At 51.6% G+C, this 21,028-nt stretch overlaps 1 protein-coding gene across 1 annotated transcript in view; it reads left to right on the forward strand.

The window, feature by feature from the left end:
- The first annotated feature begins 216 nt into the window (after window positions 1–216).
- Window positions 217–21,028, forward strand: part of LOC144771843 (omega-amidase NIT2-like) — an 823,895-nt gene continuing 803,083 nt past the window's right edge. The window contains exon 1 of the mRNA XM_078656107.1: window positions 217–296. Within this exon, the coding sequence (XP_078512233.1) occupies window positions 236–296 (61 nt within the window). The 5' untranslated portion in view covers window positions 217–235. The remainder of the gene's footprint in view (window positions 297–21,028) is intronic.

Here is a 21,028-nt window from a genome sequence, read left to right on the forward strand (position 1 = left end):
CTTGCCCACTGTTGTTAGTACTGACGTTTTGGTTGGCCGGGGGTTTGACCAAACAGTCAGTATGCGCAACAGTCGGCAAGCCACCCCCCCTGCCCCCGCGCAGGACCGCCCATTCTCCCTTTTTCTGTATGTATGCTGCTGCCTGAAACTGCCTACATGGAGAAAATGGCCAGGTGGGGCACGTTCCGATGCGCCTCACCCGTTGTGATTGGTGGAGGGGAGGCTGCCTGTCCTGATGACGAGAGCTGCTGGAATTCGAAAACGCAGGACGGCGGGAGCTGATGTGCCGCGGGCCGGTATTTTTTTTTTTTTTATTAAACCCATCCCGCCTCCTCCCAACCCCACCCACCCATCATATGCTGGCCGTGATTTCCCAGATGTCTCTTTTGCATGTGTGGTAAATACAGACCAGTTGTGTTATTTTATTCCTCAGACTTTAACGATAAAAGCACAAATCAGGCGTCGTGCCCTCACCGGGATGCTTGTGAAATTATGCCGCTAAGGTGTTACTGCGTCGAGATGATAAACAGAAAAGACACACGATTAATGACGGCGCATCCTGGTGGCTGGCTGGCAGGTGAGGGCTCACCTGGGCATGTCCTCTGCCTTTGCAGGATAAAAATCTGCGCGCAGCCTCCAAAAGCTACGTCGCGGAGGTGATATGAATGGCGCCTTCAGTAAACATTTGCATAACCATTTCAACATTGGGAAATTATGGCTGCCGGTAGAAAGGTTCCCCCAGAGTCGGTGTGTAAGATTGACTTCAGTTTCTTGGTGGGCCTATGTAATCGTGCAAAAGGCCTATGTCGGCATGAGTCACTGTAGGAAGCTGGTTCCCCCAGAGTTGGCGTTCATTCAATTTCAGTGTCTCTGTGGCGGGTCTATGCTATGGCTATGTCGGCATTAGTGGCATGAGTGAGTCAATGTAGGCATGCTTATCATCCCGCTGTATTTCGAGTGTGCATTGTTGCTGCACGTGCCAGCTGGGGATTGTAGGATAAAGGTCAGGATGACAGCCCTGCCAGCCCACTGGTGAATATTACAGGCAGATGGTTAACATCGGGCACTCAAACCCACAGAGCAATGTTACCAACTTTAATGTTCGCCACAAACAGCGTTACCTCTGGCATGAAAACATGTTGTGTCTGCGTGTTCCTTAATATAGAGATGTCCTCCTCTGTACTGTTGCTTCAAAAGCGAGAAATGTTGTGCTCTATTCTATGAAGTCTGGTTGAGTACAAAACTTCCCTGACAGCTCCATGGTAGAGATGTGTGCTGTAATTTAAAATAAACTTTGAGCACCAGCTGTGATTCTTATCATTTTGATTAATTTTGTATCTATCTAGTTTATAATCTATTCATTATCACTAAAAGTTTTAGCTCAGTACTACAGTAGATCATTAATCATGGATAGAATTTAATGACAGCAGGGTCATGTCCCACTAAGAACACCTTTGTTTGCCTCAAAATGCTCCTCTGCAGCATTAATAAGGCTAAAAAATGTGATAATAATGTGTGGTCTTGTTAAAATGCATTTAAAGTGCAGTAGATTATAAAATTATACGGCAAAACACTTTCACAATTGCTTTATTAACCATCCTGCTTTCTTACATTTGATTAAAAATGCACCATTTGGCCACTCTTTTTGCAACATTTTCTCGGGGGTGAAACCCCCCCCCCCGGATCCTCCACTAGGTTGTTCGAGCTCGCTCGTTACGGTGCGGTATGGCTAGCATTTTACGCCTCACCACTTTCAAATGTCACCAGCTGCCACTGCTTCTTACATACACCGCCTTTCACCAATGAGTCAGTAGTGGAGTGCGGACCTATATTTACGAGCGAGGTGAAGTCGGACGGACAGCGAGCCACCTTGGGGGCTGCCTCACTACTCGAAGGGGGGGGGGGAGGTCATAAGCAGCGACAGACCGGTGAACAATATAGTTTAACCTACTGCTTAGATCTAGCCAAGCATCCCAGTGACGAGAAGCATGCTCTAGAATACGGAGTGAAGACAGGCTCTATCTACTCCTGCACATCCACCTCTACGCGTTAAAGCCGGGCGGGGGATAGGAGAATACAGCAGTTGTCTTATGCTTTTAGCCTGGGGTTCATTAAGTGGGTCAAATTCAGCTCACCGCGCCACGCGCTCCTATACGGACCACGCTGGTAACCGCAACAGCATATCCCTCCGATGTCAATTACTTAACAACTTTTTTGCCGAACTTCAATTCCCGGCGGCCGTTGCAGGCGGGGTGGGCCGTGGGTACTTTTTCACTAGTTTCTCAACTCCAGCACTATCAGCGGTGCTCACGTCTCACTCAGCATGAATGTTACTGCAGCCGTGTCAAGTAAGTGGTCTCGGTGAGAGTGCGTGTGTGCAGGTGTATATGTATTTTTAGTCAAAATATTCTTCGGTGTTCGCGGTTGGAGAGATCATGCGTCAATTTCCTTAGCTGCATAAACAAATCCGGCTAAAAAGGTATTGGCATGAGTGCACTTCTAAAAAGAACAAGCATTTGCGATGCAATCGGTCTCGCATTTGTTAAAGTTATAGCTACTGGCGTTGTAAATGACAATCTTTTTTACTTATTTGTTTTGCTTGCAGTATGTAGAACAATGTGCACGCTATACCATATTAGTGAGAAAAAAACCCAGCACAAGCGTCACAAAAACAGTGTCAATAACATAGGATTTAATTTCCCCTATATCATAGCTGCCAAGGTTTCAGATTGCTATGAGTGACATTTTTATGATATCAGTGTAATTACAAGTGACATTTCAACCACTACGAGTGACAGTATCTCCGTCACCCCTGACCGGAGAGGCCCAAACATAGCTGCCAAGTTTTTAGTACACGCATGAGATACGTTTGTATGTTCTGAAGGCACCTATGACAGACTGACATTTACATCTCATGTGCGAAACCTTCAGTGATACTATATCACGAGCAGTGGATTAAGAAAATGTATAGTACAAAACGAAAATCTTGTTTTAATAAATGCAGTGCAGTACCTGGGTTAAATAAACGACTCACACCTGACATTCAGTAAGACAGTCAATAAAGACCTTTAGGCCTGACCCTTTAAGTTCTCTGTATGAGAACAGGTAGCTCTGCTGTCTATGGCTATATAACCTGAGCGAGAGCTCAGCTGTCAGATATCTGACCCTTTAAGATCTCTGTAGAAAGCTGCATAGAAAGCGCTGCTCTCTTCTGTGCCGTCACCTCATGTGCAACCTCTCTTCTGTGGGACAGCTATGCTACCTAAACCAAGAACTCATACGATCTATGTAAACTTGAGAGATAGCGCTGGTATTAAAGCTTTCGCGCCGCCGCTTTTAGAACAGCAGCTGCGCGAAAAATGGCCATTTCCGGCTTGCGGTGGCTCTTGCTGCTGTTTTACCTTCTTAAAGGAGTGCAGCTGGGGGGCTTTTTGTGGACCATTGTGGAAATATTCCTGTTAATTGCAGCGCCGTCACGCGCTGCAATTAACAAAAATATTTTCACAATGGTCCACAAACAGCCCCCCAGCTGCGCTACTTTAAAAGAAGAAATACAGCAAGTCGAAAAGCACGAGGTGTGCTTTACACGTATTTCTTTTGGGCTTGGTCCACAAAAAGGCCCCAGCTTCGCTCCTTTAAGAGAAGAAATACAGCAAGTCGAAAAGCACGAGGTGTGCTTTACACGTATTTCTTTTGGGCTTGGTCCACAAAAAGGCCCCAGCTTCGCTCCTTTAAGAGAAGAAATACAGCAAGTCGAAAAGCACGAGGTGTGCTTTACACGTATTTCTTTTGGGTTTGATGCAGGTCTTTTCTTAATGGAGCACGGCTGAGAGCTGATTGAGGGCCATTGTGAAAATATGTTTGTTAATTGCAGCGCATGACGGTGCTGCAATTAACAGGAATATTGTCACAATGGCCCTCAATCAGCTCTCAGCCGTGCTCTATTAAGAAAATAAATGCAGCCAGCACAAAAGAAGGTCCTGGAAAGCACACATGGTGCTTTCAGGCTTGCTGCACACCTTTTTAATAGAGCGCGGTTTTCATATTAAATGCAGCCCCGTGCATTAGTATGTCGGGCTCTGCAATTTAACATGAAAACTTTCCAAAAGACTCGTAATCTACTGCACTACGTGTGCTTTTACAATCACTAATATATGTTAGTGATTCTGAAAGCACACGTTCTGTTTCTGGACTAGCTGCATGCTTTTTGTTAATAGATCGTGGCTGCGGTAAGAGTGTGTACATTTTTTGAAAGTATTCATGTTAATTGCTGCAATTAACATGTATACATTCAAAAATGCACACAATCTGCCCGCAGTCACGCTCTATTAACAAAAAAAGCATGCAGCAAGCCCAGGGCTTTAAGTGGGCTGGGTCCTGCTGGTGCTAAGTGGCAGATTTACAAGCCCCGTACGCCACATTTGCGCCGCCATTGCGTCACTTTTGTGACGTAGCATCGGCGCAAAGCCAGCGCCATGCTGTGGGGTATTTACAATGTGACGCATCTGGAAGATGCGTCACGTTGTAAAGCCCTGCACCAAATGTGGGCATTCCGTCACAAGGGGGAACGCCTCGGAAAAGTGCCTGAGTCACTTTTAAGGCCATGCTGCGTCAAAACCCTGCGCCTGCTTGAAGCAGGCGTAAGGATTGACGCAGCATGTTAGGCATAGGAGCACCCAGAGCCTTGCTGGAGCTGTATCGCGCATGGGACGCAACTCCAGCAATGCGCCGCCTTTCCGCCGGGGGATACGACCAGCATCTGCCCATCCGTGCGCCGCCACAGTGCGCCACATTCTAAATATGGCGCATCAGTGGTGGTGCATGAGTGGTTTGGCGTGTCGCAACTGTTCTGGCGCATCCCTGCTGATTAGCAGAGATGCGCCAGAAGTTGTGAATCTGCCCCATAGTTTTTAAGCCAGTGCTGAGACAGGTCCCAATCAGGCTCTTCATTTTTGCCCTCAACTGCTGAAAGCCCTTGCTGTAACTTCAGAGGACTTTTTATAGTTTTTTCACAGTCTGATCATTTCAGAACTGAGGCATTTTTAATATATTCAACGAAGCTGTAGCTGTTGCTTATTTATCCTATGCAACTAACAATCATTGACAAAGTCAATAGTCCTGGGTTGTTGTAGGTATAATGTTACTTATTGTATTACATATCTGGATGCAATGACAGAGGTCAGCACAATAATGGTCCGGCGGCACACTATGAGAAGCACAGATTTTTAGCTTGCGTGTTTTACACCACGCCCTTGATTACATCAGGCACGCCCCTTTGAGAGACCCCCCCCCCGTTTTTTCATCCCACTTAAAAGTCCTGAGCAAGCCTAAAAGCACTGCGCGTGCTTTCAGAATCACTAACATATATTAGTGACTCTGAATGCACACATGGTGGACTTCTATGTACATTCCCCCCTGTGTATCCAAGAAACCATCTTCAGAGCAGATAAGTGAACTCATGATTATCAGTTTTAAAGAGTGGAGTAAGCCCCTCCTAGGTAGAGCCAGCTCTGTTCTGCAGTCTTGCCCTGATGACCTTGAATAATTCTTAAACAGATTATTGCAAATAACATTCTCCTTTAATTTATTTTTAATCTGGGTAATGTGTGAGATTGTATTATAGACATTTTTTGACAAATGTGGTTTTGTTTCATGCAGCATCCATCAATTTTTTTTAAATTTTAGATATAAACAGGATCTCGGATATGAGAAATGGGAGGATGTCACAGTGATTTTTTGCAGTAGTATTAGTGGGTTTCTACTGTGTTACAATATTGGAAAAATACATCACTATCCCTGAATATTAACTATAAACACATTTGGAAATTGAACTCTTGTGTCTGTGCACTGTTTGTGATCTGGCCAAAAGGACACGAGAAAGCTGAAACTGGATCATAAATTCAAAGCTGATCCCAACAGAGGCCCCCAAAATACTTTTGGCCGAGGGCGCTTAAAGTCCTTAAGATGTCCCTGAGCCACCTCTGTGTAGTTAGTTAGGAAAGAAGAGGTTCACTGGCATTGTGGAATGAAGCCGGTTGCCCCGTTTTCATAATATATATATATATTAGTGTAGCTTTGTCGTGGTTGCAGATGCTGTGCACTGCACTTTCTCATTTCGAACATGATACAACCATTGTACACAGTCACCAATATGAAGGCCACCCCCCTGGCTGGACTGGCCTTAGCAGGCATCAGGCATTTGCCTGGAAGGCTGGGGGTCAGTTTTTGAGCAGTGGGGCCAGTTGTGTTACTGGGGGCAGTTTTGCAGCGATGCTGCAATATGGACCCTCAGTAACAAAAGCACCAGTGCTTTGGACCGGGTTAAGAAGTAGTGCTTGACACTTGCCCCCACCTCCCCTCCTCCACCCCACCTCAGGTGGGTGGGAGCCAGTGCGGCAAAATTGCCAGCGCTACTTTGGATTCCCAGTCTGGCCCTGCCTGCCCCATCAAACAGGCCTCCTCTGTTCCAGTACCTAGGTCATTTATCTGCACAATCAAGCAGGAACTCCAGTGTCAGAACCCCTGTCGCTGCACCCACACATGCGGTTGGGTTCTTGGCGCACATTGCCGTGGCTGGTGCGCACAGAGACCTCACACTGCCGCACACAGAGGAAAGAAATTCGACGGAAGATTGGACCGAACCATCTCCTCTCCTCGGCTGTGACAAAGGCCCGACCTGGGAGGGGGTGCCCTGGCAGAGGTGCTGATTGGGCTCAGGGCATTTCCAGTACAACACTGGCTCCAGATCCATAAGAAGGCCAGGACATAGATTAGGCTCCTACCTTCAGCTCCTACCTTCCATGTGGAGCTAAACACATTGAACATGCGGCATCGTCTCGGACTGAGATAGCACACAGCTCTGGCTGCTGTCACTGGGGTCTACTTACTGCCAAAGGCTGCAGCTCATTGGGCTGGATGCCGAAAAGGTGGTGCTGGTTGTGCATGGGAACGACTTCCTGGGTGAAGCGTGCGTAATCTGTACAGCAATCTTCCTTGGACGGGCTCTCCTCGGAAACATCATTGAATTCGCCGTCGGGCGGACATTATTGGGGCCACCACTGCAGACTGTGCAGGTGGGTCTGTGCAAGCAGCAGGACTGTAAACCAAGCATGTCCGACGCTGCCCACAAACAGTTGAGACGCAACCTCCCCGCACTCCGGCACAAGACGTCCCCTGTGGCGCCACGGCCACATTTTTTTGTGCCACACAATCCTGACTGGACCCTAGCTGTGACATCAAGCAGGCGGTCTCACTGACTCAGAGCCGTGTGCGCTGTGGGAAATATGAATAAGATACACTGTAGCTAAGAACTATGAGCTGGCTGCCAGGCCTTAGCTCAGCTAGGAGCGTCCCAAGTGCCCACTGGAGCAGCGCGCGCCGACAGTGCTGGCAGCGCACTGCCAGCTGAGCTTCCACACACACTTTGCAGTGCTTCAGTGACAGACAGCTGAGACATGCATTATGCTTGACAATGCATTTCAGTGCAGTGATGCGGAGCACCACACTGAAATGCGTTAGTCTAACGCCTGATGCGTGATACTTGGCAGCACTGCTATACCTTTCTCTGTTGGGAAATGTAACAAGGGATTGATGAGGTATATAATTGGTACACACTAGGTTATGGCTGTGCTGATGTAGGCCATTATGAAGAGTACCCCAAATGTGAAAGGTAAGCCTTTAATTTGCTGAGCCATCTTGCAGCTTAACTCGCTGAGCCACCTTGCAGTTTAACTTTCTGTCTGGGCTGCAGTTGTTCTCTGATTATGGCAGAAACATTTGAATCGGTCTTAAGCATTTGGAAAAATATTCATCCAAGGCACGGACATTTTCAGAGCCAGCAAAACAGTATTTGCCACACCAGTGCTCCCTTTCTGCTAATAAAAATATGCTTTCCTATTTGTTCAAATTTGGCTCCCTCTTGTGGGATTATCTGATTGCCCGGTTAGTCAGCTGATTGAAGTGTAGTTATTGTAGCCCATGTCTTGCAAGCTTGTGACAACCATGTAGGGTTTTTACTAGACCTGTACTTTACCGACATGGTCGATACTTCATGTCAAGCACAAAAAGAAAATGGGATATAGGGAAAAGCTGGTGTTATGTCCCAATGAAATCCAAATGTAAAACAGTAATTACAAGAAATAATAACTGCAAAAATATGTTAGTATTTGTATCGTCTTAACTATTCCTTAAAAACAGAGAAGCTATGTTAAAACACGCATTTGCAATGCAATTGGTCTGCCTTTGAGACCTTATAAGTATTTAGCCACGCAGCACATTATACTGGGTACTGCAACATCTACTATTCTTTAACATGGACTTCTTTCCAAAGTTGGGAGTTGCCTAAAGCCACCTATTTAAGGGAGAATAAAAAAGGTATTCTTTTCTTTCACCTGATCAACATATCAAGGGTATCTGGTGAAGGAATTTATCAGATAGGGCAAGCTGAGAGTGTGCATGAGAGAGCTTTAGCGAGAGTGTGTGTCTGTGAGGGTGAAGCCAGGGCCGGCTTTAGGGCAGTGCGACTGGTGTGGCTGCACTGGGCACTGACCTGTGGAGGGGCGCCAAACTCAGGGGGGGCTGTGTGTTTAGCAATAACTTTGGATAGAAGAGATGAGGGGCACTTATGCCCGGTGGTAGTGAGAAAATCCGAGGAGGTGGTCATGGGGTTGGGGGGTGCCAGAAAATGATTTTCGCACCGGGCACCACCAGCGCTAAAGCCGGCCCTAGGTGAAACTGTGTGTGAGAGAGGGGAGGGGTGCATGACAGCATGTGCAAGAGAAATGTGTGTGTGAGTATAAATTGGATGCATGTTTTTGAAAAAAAATTGAATTGTGCAAGAGAATGTGTTTGATAAACAACTTAAGAAGCATCATATTTTAGTCCCTTTAAAAGCCCAGTTTGCTCCAAGTGAGACCTGAAGGTTTCTGAAATATGGCAGCCTGTTTCTCCGTTATTCCACACCCATGGTTAGCAGCCCCTGCTATAAATCTAGCAGACCCCAAAAAAATCATTTATGAATTTTCCAATATAAAGTTGTCAAGTCAATGGAAGAGATTGGTTACAGCGGGACAGGAGGGGGCCAAGGCTTCACTTTTCAAGAAATTGAATCCTTCAAAGAACAAGGTTAAGAAATCAGGCAAAAGGCGCAGAGTGAAACTGCAATTTACAGACTCTGAAGCCGGATGTCCTGATTTCATTAAATAAAGGGGCAGCTGTAAGACAAATGGACCCACCGGAGAGCGCGGATGAATACAGCACACTGATGCGTACAGGACACTGAGGGTACAGGGCAGGCTGAACAACACCCCAATGGGATGTGCACATTCATAACAGTACCCTGACACCCCCGCCCCAATCTGCCTCCAACGCCCTGAAGCCACTGCGTTTAACAACTGCTTACCCATATGAAGTGGAGACATAGGGCTCATAGTGACGTGTGTGTTTATGAAAAATGCACTAAACACGCTACTTTTTCGGAATGTTATTCCGGAGCTAGGCACTACTGTTAGAAAGGCGAACTCGGGGGAGGCAGAAGGTGTCTGACTGACCACCCCTAGGTCTACCCCTCCTTCAGAGAAGGGACCGAGCGATGTCGAGAGGCCTCCGGGAGGGCCCTCTCCTAGAATCGTACAGCAGAGTAACCACACCGCTACAAATATACACCACACGTAGATAGAGTTTTCAATCTTTATCTGGCAATAAGTATCGTTTCAATATATACAGCAGATCCCGAGATCTGGAAAGTCTCGTGACAAAGGGGGCAAGGTAGCGGGACAGTCTTATAGGTGGTCGGTCGCAAGGAGACTCTACGCACAGCTCTCAATCCTCGAGCTGGGGAGCTCCGGGAGGTTGGGCCGCGGCAGCGCCAGCAGGCTCCAAGATGGTTCAGCGAGTGTGGACCGCGGCAGCGCCAGCAGGTTCCAAGATGGTTCAGCGAGTGTGGACCGCGGCAGCGCCAGCAGGTTCCAAGATGGCTCAGCGAGTGTGGACCGCGGCAGCGCCAGCAGGTTCCAAGATGGTTCAGCGAGTGTGGACCGCGGCAGCGCCAGCAGGTTCCCAGATGGATCAGCGAGTGTGGACCGCGGCAGCGCCAGCAGGCTCCAAGATGGTTACAGCAAAGATGGACCGCGGCAGTGCCAGCTGGCTCCAAAGGGGTTACAGCGAAGCTGGACCGCGGCAGCGCCAGCAGGTTCCAGGTAGAACAGCAAGGGGAGTTTGTCTCAGGGTCAGCCGCGACCGCGTCAGCAGGGCTTCTCGACTCCGGGATACAACTGCCGCCCTACTCCGGGGCTGGCCCAGATATAGGTCTGGAGTCCTTTGATGTCCGGACCCTCTCGCCTGGGGGTCAGAGGGGCCGGGATGATGGTGTCCAGACACCCAGCAGGGGGGTGGAGCCAGAGCCCAGGGAGGCCGGAGGGCGATCGAAACCAGGCATCCGGGGATGGTTGGAGAGCCATCGAAACTCCCCTCTCCTTGTCTCTGGGGGAGTGGCCACTCTACCACCCGGAGGGTTCTTGGTGCCTCGATGGCGGGCTCGCTGGGGCCGTGGCCGCTGCTGGTCCGGCACCACGTGTCTGTGACGTGATGGGCCCAAGATGGCGTCGGGCCTGGAATGAGGGTCCGGGGTGGGCACCGGACCGGTAATGCTGGGGCGGCCCGAGGGTGCCGTGTCAGTGGTTGTGGGCTGCCGGGTGGCGGATCTGGTGGTTTGGAGGGCGTGCAGAGGTGTGCCTGAGGCCGACCCGGGCTGGATGGAGGGCCGATGTCGTCCGGGGCCCGCCATGCGGGAGGGGTAGGACCACGCCACGAGGCCGGGTCCAACACGCGTCCCCCCCCAGCTGAAGGCAGGGGAGAGTCACCCATCTTCTTGGGGATTCTCCTCGCCAAGGCGGAAGAATCTGGAGAGGCCGTCAGCGTTGGCGTGGTCGTTGCCAGGGCGATGCTCCACGGTGAAGTCCATCCCTTGGAGGGAGATGGACCAACGTAGCAACCGCGGGTTCTCGCCCCGCATCTGCATCAACCACCGCAGGGGCCGGTGGTCGGTCTGTACTGGGAAGTGGGTGCCGAAGAGGTAGGTCCGGAGCTTCTTTAGGGCCCATACGACGGTGAATGCTTCCCTCTCAATGGTGCTCCATCGTTGTTCTCGGGCCAGCAGGCGCCGGCTGATGAAGGCCGCAGGAAGGTCAACTCCGTCAGAGTTCATTTGGGACAGTACGGCCCCAATGCCGTGTTCCGAGGCGTCAGTTTGGACGATGAACTCTCGGCTGTAGTCGGGGGCCTGGAGCACCGGGGCGGTGCACATGGCCGTCTTTAGTGTCTCAAAGGCTACTTGGCACTCGGGGGTCCAGTGCACCTTCGGGGGTAGTCTCTTGGAGGTTAGTTCTGTGAGGGGCCCCACAATGCTCCCATAGTCCTTTATGAACTGCCGATAGTATCCAGTGAGCCCCAGGAAGGCTCGGACGGCGGTCTGGGTGACGGGGGGCTCCCAGGCCTGGATGGCGTCGATCTTGGGTTGAAGGGGAGCCACTTGGCCGCTCCCCACTTGGTGTCCCAGATAGGTCACGGACCCTTGACCGATCTGGCACTTGCTGGCTTTTATTGTTAGTCCGGCCCGTTGGAGGGCCGTCAGGACCTTCCAGAGGTGGGTCAGGTGCTCGTCCCAACAGAGGCTGTACACCGCAATATCGTCCAGATAGGCGGCACTGAACTCTTCCAGCCCTGCCAGCACCCGATTCACTAGTCTCTGGAAGGTGGCCGGAGCATTCTTCATGCTGAAGGGCATCACGTTGAAGTGGAAGTGGCCATCGGGGGTCGAGAAAGCGGATCGTTCTTGTGCCCCTGGCGTGAGGCCGATTTGCCAGTATCCGGCCGTGAGGTCGAAGGTGCTGAGGTACCTGGCGGCTCCCAGGCGATCGATCAGTTCATCCGCTCGGGGAATGGGATGGGCGTCGGTCCTGGTGACGGCATTCAGTCCCCGGTAGTCGACACAGAACCGCAGCTCCGGGGGCACCCCGGGGGCGGCGGCCTTAGGGACCAGGACGACGGGACTGGCCCATGGACTGTCTGAGGGCTCGACTACCCCTAGGGCTATCATCTTGGAAACTTCGGCTTGGATGCAGGCCCGGACTCGGTCGGGGGCTCGGTAGGCTCAGTGCCACATGGGCGGACTGTTCCCGGTGTCGACGTCGTGAACACACCACTGGGTGACCCCGGGGGTGAGGGAAAATAAGTTCGCAAATTGACCCAGCAGTTTCTGGCAGTCCTGGCGCTATTTGGGTGTCAGCGCGGGAGAGAGAGAGAGACTCCCTCGACGGAGCCATCTTTCTCGGAGGTGCCCAGGAGGTCTGGTAGAGGCTCGGAGTCATCCTCTGCTCCGTCATCGGTAGCCAACAACAGGCTCAGTTCAGTGCGGACAAAGTGGGGCTTGAGCCGGTTGGCGTGTAGGACCCGGAGGGGGTTCCGGGGGGACTCCATGTCCACTAGGTAGGTGACGGGGCTCTTGCGCTCCACCACTTTGAAGGGCCCCGTCCATTTGTCCTGGAGGGCGCCGGGGTCGACCGGGGACATGACCCAGACCTGCTGGCCCGGCTCGAATTCAATGGACGAGGCATTTTCATCATACCAGCGCTTCATCTCCTCTTGACTGGCCTTCAGGTTGGTTTCGGCCAGTTCCCGGAACTTCCGAGTCTGGTTGCGGAGAGTCAAGAGGTATCGGAAAACATCGGGCGGAGTATCGGAGGCGGCCAGCTCCCAGCCTTCCTTGAATAGGCTGAGGGGGCCTCGCACCGGGTGTCCATATAATAGTTCAAAGGGGCTGAACCCCAGGGACTTCTGGGGTACCTCCCGGTAGGCGAACAGGAGGCATGGCAGCAGAACGTCCCATTTGCGCCGAAGGGGCTCTTCTAGGCCCTTGATCATTCCTTTCAGGGTCCTATTAAATCGCTCCACTAGTCCATTTCCTTGAGGGTGATACGGGGTGGTGAACTTATACGCGACCCCGCACTGTTGCCACAGGGACCGCATATATTTCGATATAAAGTTTGTGCCCCGATCACTGACGACCTCTCGGGGGAAGCCGACTCTGGAGAAGATCCCCATTAGCGCCCGACCCACTACGGGGGCTGTGATAGTCCGGAGGGGGATAGCTTCTGGGTAGCGGGTGGCATGGTCCACCAGGACGAGGATGAAGCGGTGCCCCTGAGAGGTGGGAGGATCCAGGGGCCCCACGATGTCGATCCCTACTCGCTCGAAGGGAGTGGTCACCACGGGAAACGGTTGGAGTGGGGCCTTGATTTTCCCCCCACTCTTTCCGCTGGCTTGGCAGGTCGGACAGGTTCGGCAGTGGTTGTACACATCACGGCGCATCTTCGGCCAGTAAAAGTGGGTCACCAGGCGGCTGTAGGTATTGTCCTGCCCCAGGTGCCCGGCGAGGGGCACGTCATGTGCCAGGTTTAAGAGAAAGTCTCTTAAGTGGAGGGGGACGACTAGCACTCGGCCGGCCCCCAGCTCGGCGATCTTTTGTTCACTGTACAGGAGGTCCTGGTCCCAATAGATCCAGTGGGACCCCGAGGAGTCTCCTGCGGCTTGTTGTCGGAGTCCCTCAAGGGAAGGACATGTCTTTTGTTCCCGACGGAACTGCTCGCGGGTGGGGCCCCCTTCTTGGCGCCACTGGGCTAGTTCGGGAAGGGGCCCGAGCTTGGGAAGTTCTTCATGGCTGGTGCCCTGCGGCCCCAGTTCGGGTTCGGCCGTGGCAGTGGCGGGTGGCGGCGGTGCCGGCCATTCAGGTTCTTCGGGCAGATTGTCTTCGGTTGGGACGGCGTCCCGGGTGGACATGGATCGGGTCGTTACGCAAACCCATTCAGGAAGGCCTAGCATCCCCAGATGTTCTCTTCGCTCGATCTGTGCCCAGGGGGAACTTTCCAGGTCGTTCCCTAGGAGGCAGTCCACCGGGGCATCGTCTCGGACGGTGACTTTCAGCATGCCAGACACTCCTCCCCACTCGAAGGGGATGCGGGCCATCTGGCACAGGCTCTCGCAATTGTCCGCTGACCGGACAGGGCACAGAACGTGGGGCAAGATTTGTTCTGGGGTCACCAGATGGCAGCGGACGGCGGTTATGCTGGCCCCCATGTCACGGAGAGCCTCGGCCCGGCGTCCGTTGATGGTGACCCACTGGCGGTACTTCTGGGTGTTGATCAGAATGTGGTCTCGGGGGATCATATCTTTGTCGGCCAGGGAGGCGAGGCACATGGCCGCGGACTCCCATTCTTCTGGTTCCATAGGGACCTCTTCTTCTTCGTCCTTTTCTTCGCTCAGAGCAGCTGCAGTGATTTGTCGACCGGGGGGCCCGGTGGTGCCGGGCCGCTGGTTCATGGGGCAGAGAGGATCATTGGCATAGTGACCCAGCCGCTGGCATCTGTGGCACGTAACGTTGGGGCGTGGCCCCGGTCGGGCTGGATGGGCTCCCCTCGGGCTGGAGGCTGGTGTAGAGGAGGCGGGCGAAGACCCGGGCGGAAGGTCTCGGCCTCGGCTGATGCCAGACCCGCCGCCTCGCGGCCGGTGGTTCCCCGGGGACCCTCGTCCGTATTCTCCTGTGGTGTTCCGGTGGACGCGGTTGCTCGCCCACCGATCTGCTTCGACCGCTAGTTTTCGCGGCTCGGTCAACTTGCTGTCGAGGAGGTGCTGTCGTAGTTCAATGAAGCAGTTGTTGGAGAGGTGCTCCCATAACATAAGGTCGACCAACTGCTGGTAGGTAGTGACCTGACTGCCTTTGACCCACCCCTCGAAGGCTCTGCTAAAAAAGTTCACATATTCTACCCAAGTGGTACCGGGGATTTTTTTACAGTCTCGGAACCTCTGCCGGTACATTTCGGGGGTGAGTCCGTAGCGCGTGAGTAGGGCCGTTTTCATGTGCTCATAGGAGGTCATTTCGGTGTCAGGGAGTTCCAGCAGGGCGTCCCTCCCTTCGTTGATGAACTTTCCCCACAGGCCGGCGCCCCAATCCTTCAGGGGCACCCGATGGGCGGTCATGGCCACCTCGTAGGCTTTGAACCATTGCTGGATATAATCGTTCTTGTAGTATTCTTTGACTACATCTTTCGGTAGGTGAACCTTGGTGTCCACGGGAGGGGCCGAGGTCTTGGCCCCGGCCGCACTATCTTCGTTGCTATTGGCCTTGATTTCTAGTTCTCTCAGGCCTCGTTCGTGTTCATATGCTAGTCGTTTTTCTTCGAGGTCACGTTGTCTCCGTTTCTCTTCTAGATCCCCCTCCAGCCGTAGTTGCTCGAGGGCTATCTTTCTCTCCGCTAGCTGGAGTTCTCCGTCTAGCCGGAGTCGTGCAAGCTCCAATTCGTGTAGCCGGTTGCGCTCTCGTTCTCGAGCGTCTTCATAGATGAGGTCCGCGTTTAGTGTTGCGGTTCTTTCCCCCGTCGGGGGTGCGCTGGTTTCCTGTTGCCCGTTCGGGCTATTCTCCTCTTGGGGTGGTCTGTCTCGGGTTTCCACCCAGGCTTGTAGGGCCGATTTGAAGTCCTCTTTTGTGCTCAGGCCAGTGGTAGCGATACCCATGTCTTTACAGAATTGTTTTAGTTCTTTGTGGCTGTATTCTTCTATCTTCTCTTTCTGGAATTCGGCAGGTAGGTTGGTTCCTTGGGTCGTCATGGTCTCTGTGTGTTTTTCCGTCGTAGCGGGTAGATCACTCTCTGTACGATTTTGCGTTGGCTCGATCCCACCGCTGCCACCAATGTTAGAAAGGCGAACCCGGAGGAGGCAGAAGGTGTCAGACTGACCACCCCTAGGTCTACCCCTCCTTCAGAGAAGGGACCGAGCGATGTCGAGAGGCCTCCGACGGGAGGGCCCTCTCCTAGAATCGTACAGCAGAGTAACCACACCGCTACAAATATACACCACACGTAGATAGAGTTTTCAATCTTTATCTGGCAATAAGTATCGTTTCAATATATACAGCAGATCCCGAGATCTGGAAAGTCTCGTGACAAAGGGGGCAAGGTAGCGGGACAGTCTTATAGATGGTCGATCGCAAGGAGACTCTACGCACAGCTCTCAATCCTCGAGCTGGGGAGCTCCGGGAGGTTGGGCCGCGGCAGCGCCAGCAGGTTCCAAGATGGTTCAGCGAGTGTGGACCGCGGCAGCAGGTTCCAAGATGGCCCAGCGAGTGTGGACCGCGGCAGCGCCAGCAGGTTCCAAGATGGTTCAGCGAGTGTGGACCGCGGCAGCGCCAGCAGGTTCCCAGATGGTTCAGCGAGTGTGGACCGCGGCAGCGCCAGCAGGCTCCAAGATGGTTACAGCAAAGATGGACCTCGGCAGCGCCAGCAGGCTCCAAAGGGGTTACAGCGAAGCTGGACCGCGGCAGCGCCAGCAGGTTCCAGGTAGAACAGCAAGGGGAGTTCGTCTCAGGGTCAGCCGCGACCGCGTCAGCAGGGCTTCTCGACTCCGGGATACAACTGCCGCCCAGATATAGGTCTGGAGTCCTTTGATGTCCGGACCCTCTCGCCTGGGGGTCAGAGGGGCCGGGATGATGGTGTCCAGACACCCAGCAGGGGGGTGGAGCCAGAGCCCAGGGAGGCCGGAGGGCGATCGAAACCAGGCATCCTGGGATGGTTGGAGAGCCATCGAAACTCCCCTCTCCTTGTCTCTGGGGGAGTGGCCACTCTACCACCCGGAGGGTTCTTGGTGCCTCGATGGCGGGCTCGCTGGGGCCGTGGCCGCTGCTGGTCTGGGACCACGTGTCTGTGACGTGATGGGCCCAAGATGGCGTCGGGCCTGGAATGAGGGTTCGGGGTGGGCACTGGACCGGTAATGCAGGGGCGGCCCGAGGGTGCCGTGTCAGTGGTTGTGGGCCGCCGGGTGGCGGATCTGGTGGTTTGGAGGGCGTGCAGAGGTGTGCCCGAGGCCGACCCGGGCTGGATAGAGGGCCGATGTTGTCCGGGGCCCGCCATGCGAGAGGGGTAGGACCACGCCACGAGGCCGGGTCCAACAACTACACAGTTGGCACAACACTCATAAACAGGGCTTTAAGTGGGATGAAAAAATTGGGGGGGGGGCTCTCAAATGGGCGTGGTCGATGTAATTAAGGGCGTGGCTGCAAAACACCAACTAAATATTGGGGTTAGCATAGTGTGTCGCCCATCTGGTATTTTGCTGCTTCTGTTATTACCCCCACATATATAACACAGCAAGTAAAATTACACCTACAACAAGCCAGGACTATCGGCTTTGTCATTAGTTGTTAGTTATATAAGATAAACAAAGGGAGGTGAGGGTCAGAAAGAGAAAGTAATTTTCATTACACTCCGCACTGTATGTTGCAGGAAAGCATGTCGTGCCTGCAGTAGAAAAAACTAGAATAGAACAAAGAAAGTAGTGCTTACAGACTTAATAAAAAGACATACCGTCTAACAACCGAAGTAAAGGGCCCAGTAGCCATGGGAGGTTACACATGAAGATAAGGAGGGACCAACAAGCCAAATACTAAATGAGAAGCCAGCATTTACGAAAGACAAAGACACAAGCCAGTAAAAAATGTGGGCAGGCTTCGCTTCCATACTCTACTAGAGCAGATCGACAAAGCAGCGCATGTGCGCTGACTCATGCTCGATGTAAAAAGAAACAGAAGAGTTTCCAAACCTTAAAAGCAACTTCTCCTGATTCTGGCTGTCTTCAAACTTGAACGATTGGTTGGTATGTAAAACTGAAGAAGTGGCAACTCTACTGCTAAGAAGTTGGCACCCAAGAAAGTGGCGTGGCCTACATAGTATACATTAAACTTTATGTAAAGTGCCATCCTACCCACACATTTACCTAAAGTCACAACTGCAACTGGCTTACGTGACAATTGCTCTGTGTGCTTTACAGAGAGGCCAACAATTCGATGACCACATATTCTGAACATGACAGAAACTCCCACAGCTTTGAGCCACAACTTATTTGTGCCCCGTTAAAAACATCTGGATACGACTCAATTCATAATATGCACTAGACAAGAGTAATATATTACCTGACAACATGGTAAAACTAGCCAAAATGCAACAAAGCACTATATAGTCTCAAAGGTATAGTTAATAAGTAATTGGAAGGAAAGATGGAGTTTGAGAACAGAATTGGACTGTTAAGACTGTTAAGACATCGTGAAGTAGTGCCCTTTAAAGAGGTGCATCTAGAGCTATTCTCTAAGTTGGGGTAGGGTTAGGCGGGTTTGATGGAGGCAGTTGTGTTCTGATTCGTACAGATCAACCTCTTGTGGTTTTGTTAAACACATTCAATTGTCAGCAACAGCCCTCTAAAGAACAAATACAACAGGATGATGGTAGCAGGCAGGCTGAGATACAAGAAGAATTAGGCCTAAAGAAGACGAGGTGAACAACAGGGCCGGACTGGCGGTAGCGGGCACCGGGTGTTTCCCCGGTGGGCCGCAAGGGTGGGGGCCGGATTTGGGTCCCTTGGGGGCCGTTTTTGTTACCGGGTGTCGGCAATATCGGCCCCCTGTAACAAAATGGACCGAAACCGGCCCCAGCAAGCCGCTTGACTGCACCCCTCTCTGCCCCAGGGGGGCCCGGCCAAGCAGTTTGCCTGGGACGGTTTCGGTTCCCAGTCAGGTCCTGGTGAACAGGGCGGCAGAAAGTAGGCCTTTCATTAACATTGTGTTTAGAGGTCATAGGGCTATGGATCACTAACATTTATCAGAGGGAAAGCCTTATAGATTTGGAGACGTGCACTGCAAGGGGAGTCAGTGACTACTTTAGGGCAGAGAGAGGCACAAATTAATTAGTACACGTGAAGTGTAAACTGGGTCCAGTGGACTTTAGAACTATGAGCATTTGATAGGGGCAGGGGGTGATTTTCAGGGTAGTTGGGGATGTGTAAGGGTGGAAGGAGATGGTCATTTAAGAGATACTGATTTAAGTTAATTCCTCGATAAAGCTGGAGAGCGAATAATAATGATAATCCACATTTGTATAGCGCACAATCACCCGTTAGGGTTTCTAGGCGCTGGGGGCCATCGGGAAGATTAAGCAAGCTATTGCCCAGAGTCGCATGGTGCTGGGCTAACCTGCCGCCGGAGCCGGGGATCGAACCGTGATCCCCAGATTCCAGCGTCAGTCGCCCTTGCCGCGGCGCCACACCTCTCCCCTTGAAGACACGTTATACAGAGCCCCCTACAGCCCTGCAGACAGGACCGGACTGTGAACCAAAACCGGCCCTGGCAAAGTGCTCGGCCGCATCCCCCCGGGGTTGGGGGTGCCGCCGAGTTCTTTGCCAGGGCCGGTTTTCGTCCGATTTTGTTACAGGGTCGATTTTGCAGCTGTGCTGCAAAAAAGGCCCTGTTACAAAATCGCCCCCTAGGGGCTCAAAAGCGGCCCCCACCCGTGCGGCCCACTGGGGAATTGCCCGGTGCCCGCTACGGCCAGTCCGGCCCTGCCTGCAGAATAGAAAAACTGACAGCATCTAGATGCGACTTTGGAGACCGTGGGAAATGAAGACACCCTTGGCCTCAGAGTTGAATCTGACGCATTTTTAGACACTGGTAAAGCAGTCTTGCGAGCACAATTTCCTTCTCATGAGACTGGAGTTTTGAAAGGATGTCATCGCCCTAGGTCAATCAAGTGAGAGAGCGCCAACATTGTCCTGTACATCCTGGGTGCAGTGTCTGGAAAGTGGTAGCACATCATGCCCCCCGCTCCCCCCGGCAGCAAGCCCCATGAGCATGACACGTAGCCCAATATTCAAGGAGGGCTTGTGCTCTGGTGGTGATCCACTCACTGTGCAAGTCTACAGCAATAATTAAAAGCCAGTTTGAGAGGAAGAGTATTAAATTGAAAGCAGAGTTGGAGAAGGTTTAGGAAAGAACTGACCGTGAGCAGCAGGAAGTGTAGTACAGCCGTCGCCCTGCTGTAAACTTGAGTCCTCCCGTCCAAGAGTCTATCGCCCACCAGACCACCTGAACCTCTATCAGATGTGTGCGCGCCCGTACAACAAAGCTTCCAGGAAGCATTCAACGGTGCAGGCACTTGTAAGAAGTGCTTGATGTTAATAAAAATATAAAACAAGTAAAAGATAAAGCGCAGCGCCTGTTTCACGAGCTCCATGCTCAGTCTTAAAGTATGTTTTAAGGTGAGCTGCTCATGCAGAACAAAAGAAAGGTGCAACTGCCTTATTGGGAAGTTTACAGCAGGGCGTGACTGCGCTACGCTGAGAGGAAAAGTACTAAATTGAAAGCAGAGTCAGAGGTTTAGGAAGGAACTGACCGTGAGCAGCGCAAAGTTTACAGCAGGGTAATGACTACACTACGCTTGATCATTATTGATAACCCTGTGTCCCTCGGAACCTGGGTATTGATAATGTAGTCTACAGTAAGTTCTGTCGGGTAAACCAATTGCTTAGTATTCAATAATTAATATAACGTGAAGTAAGTCATTCGCAAGAATAACGTCAAATAAATCACTTTTTAGATAACCAACGAAACACACCGAAGATACCTATTCATTTGTTCAGATGCAATATTTACTCTTTTAGTATATGGCTGTCACATATACAATTTCAACAACAGGTTGCATAAATAGATTGACTTGCGTGAGCCAAGGGAAATAGTGTGACAAGGTGGTATCGTGAGTGAGATATACAAATAACACACATATGTACATCATATGGATAAATATGGATCTGTCCATTCACAGTTTATATCACATGTTTTCACAGCACCCCTAAGAAATTCTTATTCATGGTCTTGGGGTGAGGAAACTGATGGACATGAGCTAAATAAAAAACATTGACGTTACGACCCAGAGGTATGCGCAATTCAACAAGTGTCACAGTGGGTCTTCAACAGGACTGAAAACAGAGATGTGGACAGCCTAGGTCGGGCAAAATTATTTAAATATGAGTCAGATGTGTACCTTTTTTTATAAGTAATAAGTGGCCACAATTAGTGGTGGACTCACTAAATCCAGCTGTGATAAGGATTGCCACAAAGCAAGTGTTTGGGTAAAAACGGACAGCGACAAACAGCTACAAT

This window comes from Lissotriton helveticus, chromosome 8, assembly GCF_964261635.1.
Source record: "Lissotriton helveticus chromosome 8, aLisHel1.1, whole genome shotgun sequence".
Lineage (NCBI taxonomy): Eukaryota > Metazoa > Chordata > Amphibia > Caudata > Salamandridae > Lissotriton > Lissotriton helveticus.